The 17016-nt window shown below is 38.3% G+C and overlaps 1 protein-coding gene across 7 annotated transcripts; it reads right to left on the reverse strand.

Annotated features, from left to right (window-relative positions):
- Positions 1-164: 164 nt before the first annotated feature.
- pcmtd1 (protein-L-isoaspartate (D-aspartate) O-methyltransferase domain containing 1) lies at positions 165-17016 on the reverse strand. 7 transcript variants are annotated; one of them, XM_078934091.1, is made up of 7 exons: positions 16799-16968; positions 15960-16092; positions 10503-10964; positions 10201-10303; positions 7656-7827; positions 4152-4275; positions 165-2486 (listed from the first exon to the last, which is right to left on the reverse strand). In XM_078934091.1, exons 3-7 carry the CDS (start codon positions 10807-10809, stop codon positions 2104-2106), a joined length of 1089 nt encoding a protein of 362 aa, XP_078790217.1. In that variant the 5' UTR covers positions 10810-10964; positions 15960-16092; positions 16799-16968; the 3' UTR covers positions 165-2103. The 7 variants fall into 7 exon arrangements, with proteins under 7 accessions (XP_078790217.1, XP_078790214.1, XP_078790215.1 ...); XM_078934088.1 differs by having other exon boundaries at positions 15944-16092; positions 16799-16960; XM_078934089.1 differs by having other exon boundaries at positions 15944-16092; positions 16771-16828.

The following is a 17016-nucleotide window of genomic DNA, read 5'->3' on the forward strand; positions in this document are numbered from 1 at the left end:
GATAGCACAAGGGTTAAGGTTGTTTTTTAAGGCTAGCTTTTTGCCGTAAATCAATGTTTTTAGAATTTTATTCTTCTGAATTCTTGCAAAAATGTCAAAAAGTTAAGAAACAGGAGCATTTTATTTTTATAACAAATCAAAAAAATTAAAAAAGACCAGCAGACTTCATGAACGTGACCTTGTATTTTTTGTGCCAAACATTTACAGGAAAACAACACATTTTCAAAAGAAAACAGCACACACTATGAGAAAATCAACTTAGGCCTCATAAACAGCAGAATTCTTGTGGACTTTTAGCAAATAAACTGCAAATAATGTGAGTTCTAATTTGACTTTTACCATGCTCTGTTTCTACAGTCAATCTCATCCACATTAGATGCAGATCAACAATTTTTAGAACAAGGTGTAGCCTGAGAATCCAGGTCTATCAGTATTTAATGTCCCCCTCCAATTAGCAGTTGCAATTTACTCAATGGTATATAAAATCTTGCATGCCTGTAATTGGTCAATGGAATATTTTATGGATACTTTGCAGGTCAAATGGGTCTTTTACTGGTAATTAGAAGCGGGGACGTTTGCTTATTTGCAAAACTTGGAGAATGTAAAAGAAAGAAACCGGTTTTCTTTCCAAACGCACACACACAGATAACAGAATAGTCGTTCCCGTTTCAAAAAGAAAACATTTTTCATTACATCAGAGCAAAAACCGAGCACTAACGTGATTTCTATTTCACAGAGAGCAGTGAAGTCTGATCTACGAAGTTCCCAGTGTCCATAGTGATACAGTACAGCAAGAGGGCGCTACAACAAATCAACTCCAAATGAAACTTTTATGCAGAATAACAATACATACCAAATATATCACTATTATATTGAATATAATTAACATCAACAACATTCAACTGGGTTTTCTGAATCCTAGATGATGCTTTCTAAGTGAGAGGAAGGAACTTTCCACCTGTTTGACATCAAAACCTTTGAATACCAGAGTCTTCCTCTCTGCTCTGTGGAATGTCTGTGGGAAAACTCCCAGGAAAATTGCACCAGTAAGCTTTCTGAGCTCCCAGTACTGATGGGGTATGTTGGCACTTAGAAGCCATCAGGAAAGTTTGGAGAGCGCATTGCTCCACAACAGAACTTCTGGAAAGTCTGCAGTCCAGTCCAGCTTGTTTTGGACAGATCCAAAGCCCAGAATATGAAAGGGCATCAAAAGTCTTACTGGAATATTACAATTTATTTATTTTTAATATTTAAAAACAGAAAAGAAATATGTTAAAAAAAATCTCAAGGCCCTCTAATTCATTAAAAAAGAAAGGTTTTTCAACATGATCACATGGGACATCACTTCCAGTGACCAATTAAATGATGTGAAACACCATCAGGAACACTTTATACAGTGAAGTACAACGTATTCATGCTTGTTCTCATTATTTTAACATTTATTTTAAAAGAAAATAAAGTGAATCCCCCTTAAATACATGCTTCATGGTCATGTTGCACTGATTACCCCTATGCACCCTTATCAAGTAGCATGTAAGAAACCATAAGAATGCACACAACCTGTAGAAAATGTCCGATTAAAAGGTGCCCTGTACAAAACATTAGAAACCGATCTATTATTTCCTATAAGGTCTTGATTCAGAAGCATATAAAACATGTTTTCCTAGAGTAAATAACATTTGTGATTATGCGGGAACTTCATTTTTTTCCTTTTTGTGAGAGATTGTTGGACTCTCATTTCAAGACTAAACCATGAGACACTGACAGAAGGTTAAAGTCTTCCTTTGAGCAGGATCATCATCACAGATGTGGTAATAAAGGATTCCTATTTATACCGTTTTATTCTGATGAAATTCTGATAACATTTAAACAGAAACTGTCAAATTGTGACCAGTATGTATTTGTATTTTTCTTACATTTTTTTTTATAATCATCAAGTAAAAAAAACTACAATCGTAACATTATTATCCAATACTATCTAGGACATGTCCTTCCAATACAGTGTCGCCATCAAGATTAAGTGATAATAATGCTACATTTGTACTGAAAAGGGTGAAGGAAAGAAATTCAGCAGGCGTCGCATCTATTCACGGCGGACAGCAGTCATTTTTCTCTGTAAAATAGCAAATACGCCTTCAGGGACTCTGGCAGCGGTAAAGCCAGTATTTGGTCTCTCAACACGTTCTCCTGCTTGACGATTTCAATGTCGCCAATGTCTCTTTCTTCCTGATCTTCCTCCTCCTCCACTTCCTTGTGCTCTTCCTCGGGGTGTTCCTCCTCTTCGCTCTCCACCATTTGGGGTATGAGCTGGTTTCCTACAAAAACGTAGGTGCTGATACGCCGTCGGCGACATCGCCTGCGCTTGCGCTTCTGGGGGACCCTCTGCACCGCCCCCTTCCCCTGACTGTTCTCGTTTGAGAGGTTTCTGAGAGTGCGGCGGATGTAGATCCTGGAAAGGTCCTGGAGGCTGCGGACGGACACGGGAGCTGAGGACGAAGAGGAGGACAGCCTTAGATGGAAACGTGGCACCAAAAACACCAGAGCCCTCCTTCTGAAAGCTTAGCGGTCAAAACTAAGAAGCAGCGGGTTCAAATACCGTTGCCTGGGTGACTACTCGATTCTGATAGGCTGCAGGGTGTCCATTGAAAAATGATAATGGACACATTTAAAAGAGGTTCTAGTAAAAATAAAAAATAAAAACCTGACTGTTCTAGATCAGGGGCCACAACTTTTAACTTTTAAAAAGTAATTTGGGTAAGTTTCTTAAAAAACCCAGCAAGAGCAACAAACTCCCACCTCAACGTTTTAGAAAAATACACTTCAATTACGTTTTTGTAGCCTGTCATTTTTAAAATGTGCCTTTTAAATATTTACAACTATTGAATTATAACCGTTTTATATTTTTTATGGCAAAAACAAGTACTTTTTAAATGAAAATACACCCTGTGTAAAATAAGATCCTGCTGCTGCACCAGATTTAGTTGTATTAAAAATAAAAGAAAGTTAAATTAGATGCAAATGTAAATGCATGCAAATGCAACTATAGGCCTATGCTTTAATTTACCTCTGGACTTTACCTACACACCATTGTGCAGAAGGAGATGAAATTATGTTCTATTCCAGTAATAAATCACTGATAGTAGATACAACCTTTTACCAAAATATCAATCAGTTATCTGATAAAACTCTAAACATAAATGACTAAAGGTAAAACTAAAACACATTTAATCAACAAAAGCAATAAAAGCGATCTAGGAAAATACTTTGGAACTTTTTTTCTTTATAACAAACTTTTGCTCCGTCATTTTGACAGAAACAAGCAATGAGAGGTGAATTTCCCCTCAGAAATGATGATTTGTATCACTTAACATCCCGTTTGGCATGTATACCACTCTCTTCTGCTGGTTAGTGCTTGTATGTGAGCTGCAGCAGACAGAGGCCTGGTAGCCGTTATCATGACATCACACGAGAGATTTAATAATCCGCTTCTTCAGAAAAATAATTTCAAAATTAAAAAATACAAGATTAAAGGGAAGTATAAGTCGCGTTATTTTGCATAGTTCGGCCAGAAGTGCAACTTATACTCAGAGGTGACTTATATGCGATTTTTAAAAACATTTATGGGCTCATATTCGTTATTTTCCCACTAACAACCGCTAGAGGGTGCTGTAGGTGTGTATCAATGTTTGCTACTGACAGTCGTGCACAAGAAGAAAATCGACATCGGCAAGAATCTGATGAAATCCTTTTTCATGAAATTTCATGAAATCGGATTTCATGAAATCATGAAATCCGATCGTTCTCTTGAATATTTTGTGATATTTTTCTTTTTTGCATTGAGAAAAATGTTTATTTTTTTCCTTCCTCTTACTAGTGCGGGACAAGAAGTCATCAAACTGGGTTAAAGAGACACAGAAGTAGTGCTGAAAGCGCAGTCATTCAGACGCAGGTTCTACACTACAAGGTAAAGATCAACATACATTTTCTCATTTTCAGAAATTGATAGATGATGTGAAAGTTTGAACCATCCTCCGTTTGGCAATTTCCTTTGTTTATTATGCAGTCTAATTTCAATATGTTGGCAAACTTTAAACCTCAAAAGGAGTTAAAGGCAACAAAGACGGCTTCTTTGCTGAAGGAGCGTAACTTACGCAGCTGCACGGTTTCCTGCTTCTTCCCATCTGCTCTGCTCTGCTGCACCAAGGGGGCAAAGGACACTGCTAGGATGTCTCTTCTCTCCCATGTGCACTGGCCCGTCCTGGTTATCTGGGTCAGCTGCAGAAACAGACCAAACAGTTGACTCAGCACTGAACAGACACAGACGTGGTACAGTCCATCTGAAAGGCTTCAAAGACCCAACGTTTATTCTTCTCCACCGAAGAAGCCGCTGCTCAAGAGTTCCTTAAAAAAAGCCCAGAACTTTCCTCTGTTTGGGGTCTGTGTGCTCAAAAAGAGCAGGTTTCCAGGGTTGCTCAGCAGATCGACCAGAGAACATTGAGCATTTCAGGAGAAAAGCCTTAAAACCCTGACTGGTGCCCAAAAAGTTTGAAGGACTACAAGTAGATCAATCACAGGAAAATATTTTTGTGCCATATATTTATTCTATCTAAACTAAATGTTGGTTTGTTTTTTAGAAAAGGAACAAAAAGTTAAAAAAGCTTAATTAAATGTTTAAAGTGGTCCTTCGTTTATCATGGATAATAGTATAAAAAGCTATAAATGGTTAAATCTGCAAAGTTGTCATCTAAATTTTTCTACAACTATTATACAGTAGATGTGCTAGGCTCTAAAACCTCAAGGACCTTATTCACTTTTCTCAGAAAGACATGAACATTTTCAGACTTTTCTCTCTTCTCTCAAAGTTCAATATTTCACAGAAAAGTCCAGTATTTCTGCTAGCGATCAAAGATTTCTGCGAATTTGCCAAGATGCAGCATTTTACAGTTTATGAGATGAACACATTCTGTGCAGTAGACATTGATTGACAATGGCCTACAGCCAATCAGCATGCAGAACACAATGCCCTATTAAAAAAAACAAAACAACAAAAATGCGCTAAAATAAATTGACAAACCATGTTACTACAATGAACCACTTTATGCATGAAACAAATTCCTCAACAAACAAATAATTTTTGAGACATTTGCTTAAATTTTAATCAAAATAAACAGAATTCAAAACAAATCAACCTGCTGCAAAACTCTAAGAATAAGTAGAAATGTCAACAGGTGAAAGTAAACAAAGATAAAACACAGAATTAGTCATAAATCATGACCTACATCTCCATGAATGCATGTAAATCTCTAGAAATCACCTTTTATCATTCAACTATATTCATTTGTTTATATGTAAAGAATAAAGAAAAGTGTAAATATTTGCATCCTATCAGGTTTGGAATCCACATCTTCTCTAAGGACCAAATCTCTCTTGGAGGTTTTCTTCATCTCATTTGTTTTGAAGTTGTGCTCTAACTTGGCAGGAAATGTTTTTATGACCTTAAATCTGACTTGTTCTGTATTAACTGGTGTATCATGTTGCACGATAACATCTGGTTTGAATTATTAAGGTAAAATCAGCACCGGGGGGGCCTCAGTAAAAAATATTTAACAAGACAAAAAAAAATTAGATCTCCCAGTCTAGATTATATCTCATCACAGGAAAAAAAACTGTGACTAAAGAGTGTTTTCATACGTTCTAATTCCCTCATTAAAGCAACATTTTGAAGCCCTGAGAGATTGAATTTACTGTGACTGAAGTGAGCGGCACTAACTTGTTTGATGAGTTTGGCTGGCCGGCAGTCTCTTTTGACTCAATCTGTTCATTTGCTGCTAATTTCCCTGATCAATCGCTATCTAATTCCTTTACTAGTGAATGGTAGCAAACGGTTACTAGAACTTTGATTGTTATTAGCCAACCTCAAAGCCATTCAAAGTCCAACCCATTTAATGACGGGTGGGCCTATAGATGTGCTTCACCTCAGAGCTCTGGTGAACCAAATGCCGTTTTCTCGTCCAGTGGTTTGGATTTCTTGTGTGTATCTGAAGCATGGCTGTCTGTTGGTGACTCGAGTATTTTTTTACTTTTGCCACCTGGTGTCAACTATTTCAACTCTTCACTGACTTTGGGTCGAGGAGGAGAAATACCATGATAAAGAGTCTATAAGTCCAAACATCTCGTCTTATCGTCCTTGAGCTTCTCAAGCTTTGAACTCAGTTTATTCAAGGTGTGTGACTGAACAAACACAGTGAATAGAGAGAGAAATTTCTTTACCTGTTTGACTGAAATGATCCCTAAATATGTCCGTGTTCTCACAGTGGGGGACTAAGCCTAAAGGAACCTTATATTCTTTCTATCTTTAGCAGGCGGTGTCTGAACTCATGAACCTATAGTTTCTTCTCATTAGCACCTGTAACCCAGTTGTTTTTTTTTCCAATCATCCTCTTTTATCTAACCTACATTAGTTCAGAAACCCCCAGCTAAACGGCTCTGTCGCATCATTAGCTCTTCCACTGTAGCTCACTTTTCCACAGCCTTTACCCAAATCTGTGCTATGCCTCTTGCAGTACAGCGCAGCTCACTCTATGGTTTCACTTCACTTTACTTTACTTTTTATAATACTTAAAGTATTTTAATTGTATTTTACAGGACTTTTAGATTATGAAAGGTTCTTTAATTACAGTTGGATTGGATTTACCTTTCAGAAAGTAAAGCTTTTTAATTTAAACTTAAAAAAAATGATAATAGTTTTTTGCGAAATCAAACTACGTTTTGTAAAATGTCAGCAAAACTTACAGTTAACTCGCTTCAGAAAAGGATGAACATGAGACGGCTTAGGATGTTTTAAAACAGCACCATTGAGACTGATACTGTAGCTCTTAAGTGAGCCTCAATGGCACTTAACATTAATACCAATAAAATACAGATCAATATGATAGTACACACTTACAGTGTTTCACAGTTCAAGCACCCTCAACCTTCGGAGTCTGTAAATGATGCAGATTTGAAGGGATTTCTCAAATAAAAATGAGGATAACCAGTGGTAAACCACATTACCGAATGTGTGTCTGCTTTTTTTTTTACAAAGTCCTGCACACACTCTCCTTTTTGAGATTTGTCTGGCATGGAGAGTAATTTCAGAAAGTTTGGGAGGAGACGGAAAAAATGAGAATGTCAGCTTGGTGCTGATGAAAGGCCCCAAAAGAGAGAAAGATGTGTTTTGAAAATGATTCGCATTAGTGAGGAGGCAGGCAGGCTGTGTGAGGTTCAGCTCTAATGCTTTCAAAACTGTTTGATCTTAGAAATACATCTACTTCCAATTCTATCTAATTACTTTCCCACAAATTTTATCAAGTGTATGGCCCATTTTGCATTTATATTATTTGATACACAAAATTGATTTAAAAAGGGCAAAAAAGTGACAAATCTCCTAAACTTTCCCATCATTTCTAACATCACATGATATATTTAGCACTGTTTAAGCTTTTTACATAGATCCATACATGTTAAGGCAGATAAAGCCTAAAAATGCACAAAGTTGCATAGTATGGATTGTTGCAGAATGCTGTTTTTATCATGTTTTCCCTTTGTATTCTGACATTTCAATCGCAATCAGGACACATCAAAACTGAATCAGTCTAATAGCTCGCTGCACTTACCTGATCCTCTATGGGCATCACCAGTATGCCGCCAATTTTGAGCAGTACTTTCATGTAATTTTCGTGATCTTTCTGCACTCCAGCACCACAATAAATGCGATCGTACTGGTGACTGTCTGTGGAGATTTCCAGGCAATTCCCCACCACAAAGGCTGGCTCACAGAACTCAAACCTGTGAAAAGGACCATAAAAATATGAGAAAAGCTTTCATGGAAATGTGTTTTTCTCTCCGTTAGGCTCATTGTCACATTTTTAAAATGTGAGAAAAAAAACACACACACACACAGCTTTAGATCCATCTTCACACATGCAGTTTTTCATATGAGGGTGCAAAAAATAAGGAAGTCTAAAGAAAATTTGTCTAATGCAGAATTATTCATCTTTAGCCCTCTGCATATTTTCCAAGTTTACTACCTAAACAAATCTCATGTGGCTGATTGTGAAGCTCTGCATAGAGTTAATAATGGCAGGTCATCAAAGGCAGGTACATTTAGTCACATGCAACTGAACAGGGGTTAACCTGCTGCGGGTTTTTGAGTTGTCCGGTTCTGTCAAGGGTTGTAGAGAGGAGCTCAGGTGTGTTTTGCAGTTCCCTTAAGGCAGGGGGGTCAAACTCCAGGCCTTCAGGGCCAGCCTTCTGCTGGTTTTCATGAAATCCTGCCGTATCTGCTGCTGATTTCCATTATCAGGTTTGCTTAGCCAATAAGGAGCTTCAATGGCAATTTGGGTTGATCTGTGCGGGTGATGCAGGTTTTCGGGCTGTTCGGATTTTCGAGTTGTTGGAAAACATGTAGGACACCGGCCCACCATGCCTGGATTCTGATACACATGCCTTACGGCTTGTGCGGTCACCCTCAAGGGAGACCATGAAAATGGAATGTATGATTGTTGGGCATGTGGTATGGGTTTCATTAGTATTCGTCAAGCCGTTCACATCTCTGCAAAGTCTGTTCAAGCGAACACTTCCAATGAAAAGTCTATGAAACGCACGTAAACGCATGTTTCGGGCTTCAGTGGTCAAAACTCTCGCCTTCACGCCTTGTTGCTACGCAAGTTTCTATGACTGTTTTCAGGCACTATCTACGAAATACACAGCCACTGAAAATGCTTTGAAAGTTATCCAGGTTGAACTTTGACCAATCAGAGACTATGTAGTGACATTGGGATAATCTCCTTTTTCATTCACAAAAGTGCCAACCATTTAAAAATTGGTCATGAAGGAGAAATTGATCATTGTGGTTTGTGCCCGGCCAGAATTCTAAGACACCAATTCTTTCGTATATTGGAATAGAGCTGTGAAAAAAAAAGCCTGAAGCAAGATCCTTGAGTTTTGACATTTCTCACCAGGCCTTTACCAACTGTAGGGGGTGGACATGCACTAGTAAACAGTAGAAAAAAGAAGAACCCCTTCCCTGCTTGTAGAGCGTGATCATCGTGGGCTAAATGCATGTTCAAGGAACCAGAGTTTAGTGTGTTCTTGAACGCGAGTTATATTCCTGGTGGGAATGTAGCTTTAGACTACTGTAAATTGCATGCACTTATGACATACAGGTGACACTGTCGTACAGTGTCCCTACGCCACACTCTAGTCGTTAGCAAGATGCGTGCACTGGATCCTTACCGACTGCGCGCAAATGCTGCACGCACAGGGTAAACATGTGATTCCTAAGTGCCATACGACATTGGTAAGATGTCGACAGAAACTGATTGTCTAATTTCTTCATTTCTAACAGTCTGGCTGCACACAAGGAATGCACAAAGGGCACGCATTTATCACTTGAACTGCACTAACCGCCCCCTTTTGCCTTGGCAGGGTCTCAGCTACTTTACGCTGATGTGTTGTATAAGTGTTCACTACGACCTGTCGCTCGCAGCTTTGCCATTGAAAAAATGTACATGACCATTTTTGCTCTACAAGCTTACTGAGCGGTCTACCAACTTGATATTTTCACCTTTGATATGGTTTCCCCATATTTGTCCGCAAACAGCCCGTTTCCACCCAAAAGGGTGGAAAGCCACCAAAGACTAAGGCTTTCGTGGGTCCTGACAATCAGAGTTAGGAAACTATCAATTACATTGATAATAAATTGGAGTAACTTTTTTCCCCACAGCGATCTAAGCACTTCTATGAATTTGTAAATAAGTGTAGCGGTTCACAGAACAACTTCCCTCCTTCCTGGAGATTTGAACGAAGCCTAATCTCACTGTTTTAGTGTAAAAAGCCACAATGAATTTGATCAATTTTAATTGCATTTACCACTAACCTACCACTCCGTAAATAGACTAAACTCAGTCAGAAAAAAAAAACGAATCAGCCAAATAAAAACAAAGTAAATGTATTTTTGATTAACTTTAAGAGGGGTTCTGTGGATGATTTTGTTCCAGGCTCCCTTTTGGTCTGATCCGTTTGCTAGGCAACTGCAGGAGTGTTTTCATCGTTTCTCATATCCTACCAAAATTAGAAAATGTTTATTTTCTCTTTTAAAAATAAAATAAAAATATATTTCAGATGTGTTTGTGTTTTCCTTCAAGGGCATATTCTTACTTATCAAAGCTGTCGCTGTTCTTTATGAAGTCTTCCAGTTTCTGTCTGGCATACTCAACTACATCCTTGTGGATCTCCACCCCATGATTCACGCCGAATGGACCTAGAAAGGAGAAAAAACAAATGACCTGTACTCGTTTTTTATTTATTCATGTGGAGCTGTTTTGGTGTTTATTTTGTTACATATTATAAAAACTCACTTGACGAATTCTCTGTGTTTGAATGATAGTAGCTTCAGCCACTCTATTATAGAAGAACATGCCAGAAAACCTGCCCATCTTACCGCTAAAAAGACACATTACCTATGATGAGGCCAACCATGGTGCTCAGGTATCCAGTTCCACTCCCCAGATTGAGAAAGGAAAGTCCTGGCTGTAGCTTGAGGGCCTCCATCACCTCTGAGTATATACAGGGAGCAGACAGGTGTATGTTTCCGTGTTTCCACGCCAAGTCCTTATAGGCACTGTCCCGGTAGCCATCCAGATAATAGTCGCCGCGGTCTATGGCCCGAAACGCCTGCTCCACTTTTTCAGTGCGAATGTACTGAGCTTCCTTCAGGTTATCAATAAGGTCATCGTTGTCCTCCCCGGCGCTCACGGCTCCCCCCATGACGCAAAGAGAAGGAACACACAAGGAAGGGCTGAACTGCTACACCGGATGAGTGACGTCCGCTCACAGCCACATGGAGGGACGGACGCTGGCCGTTGGAATGTGAGCCGCTGAGTGTCGGTTCAGAGGACGTTCATGTCCGGGCGGCAGGTGACCTGTGAAGAACCACATATGGTAAGCAGTTCTGCAGTGACAGGACGTTTGATGGAAGATTGATTATCTCTGATTAAATGATTAAATCTACAAGGTTTACAGTCACGATCTCTCCTTAAGCTACCGTCACTGCAGTGCTGAAAGACCCACTCCAAAGAAAATTGTGTTTTGGGCGTTTTTAACATGTTCTTGTGGCATTTTTCTAATAATAGAGGACATAGATAAATGAAATTAAGTTTAAAACTGCATTTCATTTCTGAAAAACTCTTTATTCAAATTGTTGTGAATCAGGAGCAGACAAAAAAAGGCAACTGGAAAAAGCTTGTAAGTGTGACGTGGAAGCTACATTGTACAACAGCCCATAAGCCCCCTGCTCACTTGAAATCTGGCTCGAAACTCCATGTTTTTGTTTTTTCCGCTAATGCTCGCCCTTTCTTATTGCATGAGTTGGTCTGAGTTGTGTAGGGCTGTAAGCTAGCAGCAGAGCGTCTCAACAGATGGATGATGGGAAGGAGTTGGGTTCAGTCCATACCAACAGTCCTGCCCACAACTCAGAGGTGAATTCTGATGGGCTCCTGCTGCTCAGCAGAAACTGTGTCCTAGAAAATGACACAGTTTGTCTTTTATGTTGGCTAAAAATGGCATAGTTAAAAAGAAAACACTGGGAATGTTAATAGATCTAAAGATTATTGGAGTGGGACATTAACCTTAATGACATCTGCAGTTAGTTACCAGAAAAATCCTGCTGACATAAACTGAACGCCTGAAAGGTAAAAAAAACAAAAAAAAAAACAACCTTTAATGTGAAAAGAATATTATTTTTTCTTTCTTTTTTTAACTTTTTGTTTAACAAGTTTATATTTATGTTAAAAAATTTTGATCATTTCTTTTTGTAACTGTCTGTTTGTAGTTTTGACTCTTTTTTAGAATTGAATTTAAGTAGCAAAAACATTAAATAAGTTTAAAAGCTACGGTAATAATGAAAGAAAAAAAATAAAAAGAAATTAGATTTTATAATAAAAAGCTGAGAAAAATAAAACAGCAATTATAGATAGAAATACTGATTTTTCAGTTAAATCCATTAAGATGCTTTAGAAAGTAAAAATCCAACTAGTTACAGATAAAAGAAAATTAATATAATTGTGTTCATCAAGAGCTTATTAGATCAATAAAATTGATTTGACAAATAAAGATTAGAAACTGTCATCTAAAAAGCTTCATCAGCTTCAGAATAAAAGAAAATCATAAAATGCTTCATCTTTTTAGGGCACTCTAATAAATCTGTGGCTAACAAAGAACAATCGTCTTAAGCTTCATTTGGATCTATGCGTAGTTTAATGCTTTAAGAAGATTTTTTTTTAAATGTTGGAATGCTAATAACATAAGTAGCATTTTTTTCTCTTGAGTCTAAAAAGTCTTGCCACCATTTTTCAAACTTAAGCAAACAAGCAAAACCCAACAAATAAAATCATGTTCAGATGTATTCATTATATAATACATCTCAATAAAGTAAAAATACTTGAGCAATTAAGGAGGAAAATGCATCTGGCATATTGGAATTTTCATTATGCCGTTCCCAACAGAATTATCCAGGCGGAAGGAGACACTCGAGTGTTAAGAGGCGATTTTTGAATTCCTTCTCTGCCTCCTCAGCATCTCCACATCTGACTCAGCTAATAAAGATTAATTCATAGGTGACTTTGTGGAGGAGGGGTCTTTTTTTTTTATTGGTTGTTTCTCGCAGGCAACAGGAATCACGGATTCTCTGGACGTATAGTAGAGCATTTTTTCATCCCACTTTTTCCCCCTTGCAGGGACTGGAAGAAAATCTAGGAAAATAGGTCACTGGAGGTATTCAAGTAAATTGCTTTTGTCGTCTTTCTACGGATTCCAGTTTGGGTCAATATTAATCCTCTGCTTTTTAACAAGTAAAAAAATAAATCTACTAAAATAAATCTACTTGGGAGAATGTATTCAATGAAAATATTTAGCAGGAAAATGTCATTTGCTTTAAAAAAAAAACAAATGTCTTTGGGTTATCAGAGGCGGGGGAACAATGGCAGCCGTCTCACCAAACCAGGCAGAATCACAAAACATGCAACAGATCCGTCCACAAAACAAGATCAGCTCGTGGAGCTGTAACTAAACACCACAGGCCTGTCGAGGCAGAACACCGAAACACACACCGCGGAACAGACAGGCTGAGGTAAACTCGTCCTGTTTACCACCGCCAGAATCTGCAGAAATGGTTGGAAGTTTTTGAACACAGCACTTTACAACTATAACCTGCTCAACAACTACAGATTGAATACTCAAGCTAATTATCATGTTCTTTTGGCTTCCTGATGATGACATTTATAAAGAAAATTAAGCTCAAGTATTTTTTTTACTCAGATTCAGATCAGTAGCAGACAAAAAAAAATGCTTTTTGCTTATTTGTGAAGTAAAGAAATACGCTGAGCGGGTCTCAAGCTCCCTGCTGCGCTCCATTCTGATGCATTCACTTGTAGACGACTAGACCCATGAACATTTCTGTTTTCCTGGATCAAAACTGCATGGCTGGATAGCTCCAATATTGTTCGCCTTTTTTAGTGCAGCGGTAAAGTTAGCTTGGGGTTGTGGAAGAGTGTGTAAACAGAAAGCTCTCAAATATGGGTGATGGGGGGGGGGTGCTCCATGTCAACAGTCCCACCAACAACCCAGGTGAATTTCAAATGCCACTCTGCAGAAACTATGTCCAACTAAATAGCACAGTTTTTATTTTTTTTAATTTGGCTAAAAACAGCATAATCATAATTGAAAGACCACTGGGGAGCTTTGAAAATAGATCTAAAGATGATCAGAGTTACTTTGAGCCTTCATTTTGCATAGAAAATTGAGGTCACAGTATAATTTACTGCAGTACATTCAAGGTATTTGACATTACGGCTTAACTTTTAACACCACAGGAAGAGGTGATAATGTTTTTTTAAAAAGCAAATGTTTGCATAACTTAAAATTAGGTCTAATCACATCTAAGCAAGTTTATGACAATGTTCCCAGATATGTAATAGTATTGTTTATTGCTTATTTTGTTGTCTTTTGGCCGGTTCAACTATACTGCAGACGTTTAACGCTCCTATTGATGAGAATTTTTATTTACCTTTAAGAGAAAAGACGTTTTATTGAAAGACATTTCCACTTTTGATGAATCAGATCCGACAGCGTGGGAATGGGAATGCTCTACTGAGCTGTTGATTGGTGTGTTTTTATTTATGACAAGACACTATACAGCAAACCCTATAAAGATCTGCTTCCAATAAGACATGCCCAATCAATCAGTCAACTAGTATAAATGCCAGACGAGCAGACGTATGAAACCTTCATGACCTTCTTTATAGATTCATGAGTTCCTTTATATTGAAAGCATATTGTCTATCAAATCTTTAGCACACAATTGGAAAAAGATGAAAAACGTCTGTTTTGTAGCTTCTGATCGCCTTATATAATAAAAGCAAACAAAACGTCCCACTTTGATGACCATCAAATATTGCATTTCTACATGTGATTTCTTAAGCACAGTGTCATTAAAAAGCACGACTTGTGTAAAAAGGGGATTTGGGGAATTATTTCAGTTCAAAAGGCAGCTGGTCGTATAATCTAATGAGTTGCGCAGCATCATGACTTTTCCTGTAGCACCCTCTTCAGACTATATTATTTCAATGCTTTCATAAATTGAATAAAAATTACACTTTTTGTTGGGCTATAGGCTTTCAAAATGAATCAAAAATCTACTTGTTTTACCTTTTTTTTAAACCTATTATTTTAGCGTAAAAAAACAAGGTATAAAATTGTTGGTTTATCTGGGAGGCAAACATGTGAACAGGAGAGGTCACACAACTTTATTTAGCTTTCTAATTAGTTATCTTAGTTTGTTAATATGGGGATAAGGAGTTTATTTCTGATGACAGTTAACATATTGCCTTTTAAGTTCGTTTCCATTTTAACTCTGAGCAGTTTGCCTTTTCTCTAATGTGCAATGAAGAGGACGGCATTTAACGACACACAGTCACTGACCAAAACTCAACAGTTCCTATATTTTTCTTTTTAATCATTAAAACATTAGAAATTGGGGGATTAATTAAAAAATTCTGTAAGATTCTGTAAGCCGACGAAAAAATGCTGTTTGAAAAAGCTTATAGTTGTTAAGTACAAACGGCGGGTCACGGGCTCCCTGCTCCTCTCCATTCTGATGCATCCACTTGCATCCATCTCAGCTGGAATCTGGATCAAATCTGGATATGTCCAATAGTGCTCACTATTTTTGTTGCCCTGGTAATAGCATGGGATGGTGAGGAGCTGAAAGCTAGCAGTAAACAAAGAGATGATGGGAAATGAAAGGAGGCTTACTCCACGCCAACAGTCATGCCCGCAACTCCTGCTGCTCTGCAGAAACTACAACCTAAAATCAACTTTTTTTTTTTAAACCTAATTATACTTAAAAGACCACCAGCAACTGTTTTAAAATAGATCAAAAGATGATTGGACGGGTCTTCAGGTAATTCATTGCTTTTTAAACATAGACCTTTTGCTGTTACTCAACTGTAGAGCATGACTAATCTGTTTCCTGTTCTATTTTTCTCTGTACATCTTAGTCATGCTGGTATTTCAACACACATTTGGCAACCTTAATATTAGTAAACAGTAAACAAGGTGCTTGTTTTTCTTTAGATTATTTAATTTTCATTTATGGAAATATCAGAATTGACTTATTATTATCTAAAGGCTTACAGGACATTTAAATTAAAATTATTAAAAAATTTAATGTATTCCATTTTTTTATCCAGTTACTTTATTTTTATTTTTACTCTATTTAAATACCAACTTTTGTTTTTTGCTTAAGTATTAATATTTTAAAGTAACCTAGTTTTACTTCAGTATAGCTTTAGAATACTCTATGCTTGTGATTTTGATAAACAGCTATTTATTGGTTTTTGTGTACCCTCAGCTCTCCTCACAATGGCGTCCGCAGATGTTCCCCGTGACGGACAGCTGCAGGAGCCAATCAGCGCTCCGCCTGGTCACGTGCCGCAGTTGCCACACAGATGATGGCCCGTCAGCCAATCAGCATCCCAGAAGACTTTCTTCGCACTGCGTGTGACGACGAAGCAAAACAACAACAGTGTTTTCACAAAAACACGTTCCAAAGCTGGGTTTTTCCACAAACTTTGGTTGTGACAGCGAGCTAATTTCTCAATAAAGTTGATGCCAAACATCCAACACGTTCTAGACCCGAGTGTATTTGAATTTGCGTCCCTACTTGTCGAGCTAAATGCAGTTTTGCGGCCGGCTCCGCAGTGCGATTAACCCCAATCTACTAAAGCAGTTTGACGAGACGGAGGAAATGTCAGCCCTGTGTGTTGTTCTGTGTCTGCTGCGGGGAAATCCAGCAAACAAAAGTATCACCATTTCAGTCTATATATTGCTTACACCTCCACAGATAAAGTCCCCTTTTGTGCACTCGAGGGCTTCCGCAAAGATGTGGGATTTAAGTCCAGTTCTTCGGGTTAGACGGAAAAGTTTTATCTGTGGCTGAACGCCGAGTGTGGGAAGCCTGCAGCTGAGTTGGCTATCGTTAGCTTTACTGGGCCTGAGTGCGCCATCATAAAAAAACAGAGACAAAGCAGGTTAGGTAAGCTCGCCGTCCTGCTGTTCCCCGGCCAGCACATGCGGTGTCACCCCGCAAAAACAGTACACCCGCAACAAACCAAAAAAAAAAAAAAAGAAAAAGAAAAGAATAAAAACATACAAGGAGGGCACCAAACAAACCTCACAGATTCGTGTCGCAATTACTCACTTCTTTAAAAAAAAAAAAAAAAAAAAAAAAAAAAGCCGCAGCAATGGTCTCAAAAAGCCCCTTAGTTTAACCCTCGGCGGCAGGCTCCTCAACACGCCGCGAGTTTGTGAAGACGACCAGGTGGTCGTTTGGAGGGGAAAAGTGTGACGGCGAGCTGTTGAGTCGGACTGGAAGAAGAAAGAAACAGCTGAGAGGATGTAAACACAGGTCACGTGGTC

The sequence above is a fragment of the Oryzias latipes genome, chromosome 17, assembly GCF_053564925.1.
Source record: "Oryzias latipes strain Hd-rR chromosome 17, Olatipes_Hd-rR_3.1".
In the NCBI taxonomy this organism is placed as follows: domain Eukaryota; kingdom Metazoa; phylum Chordata; class Actinopteri; order Beloniformes; family Adrianichthyidae; genus Oryzias; species Oryzias latipes.

Bases quoted from the DNA above. Each gene is read 5' to 3' on its own strand.
- pcmtd1 (XM_023964800.2), bottom strand. From the start codon at position 10,809: ATGGGGGGAGCCGTGAGCGCCGGGGAGGACAACGATGACCTTATTGAT. The intron at 10,304-10,502 runs GTAATGTGTCTT...TCTCCTTTCTAG, and splicing joins CATGGTTGGCCTCATCATAG to GTCCATTCGGCGTGAATCAT. The intron at 7,828-10,200 runs GTAAGAATATGC...TCCTTTTCACAG, and splicing joins AACAGCGACAGCTTTGATAA to GTTTGAGTTCTGTGAGCCAG.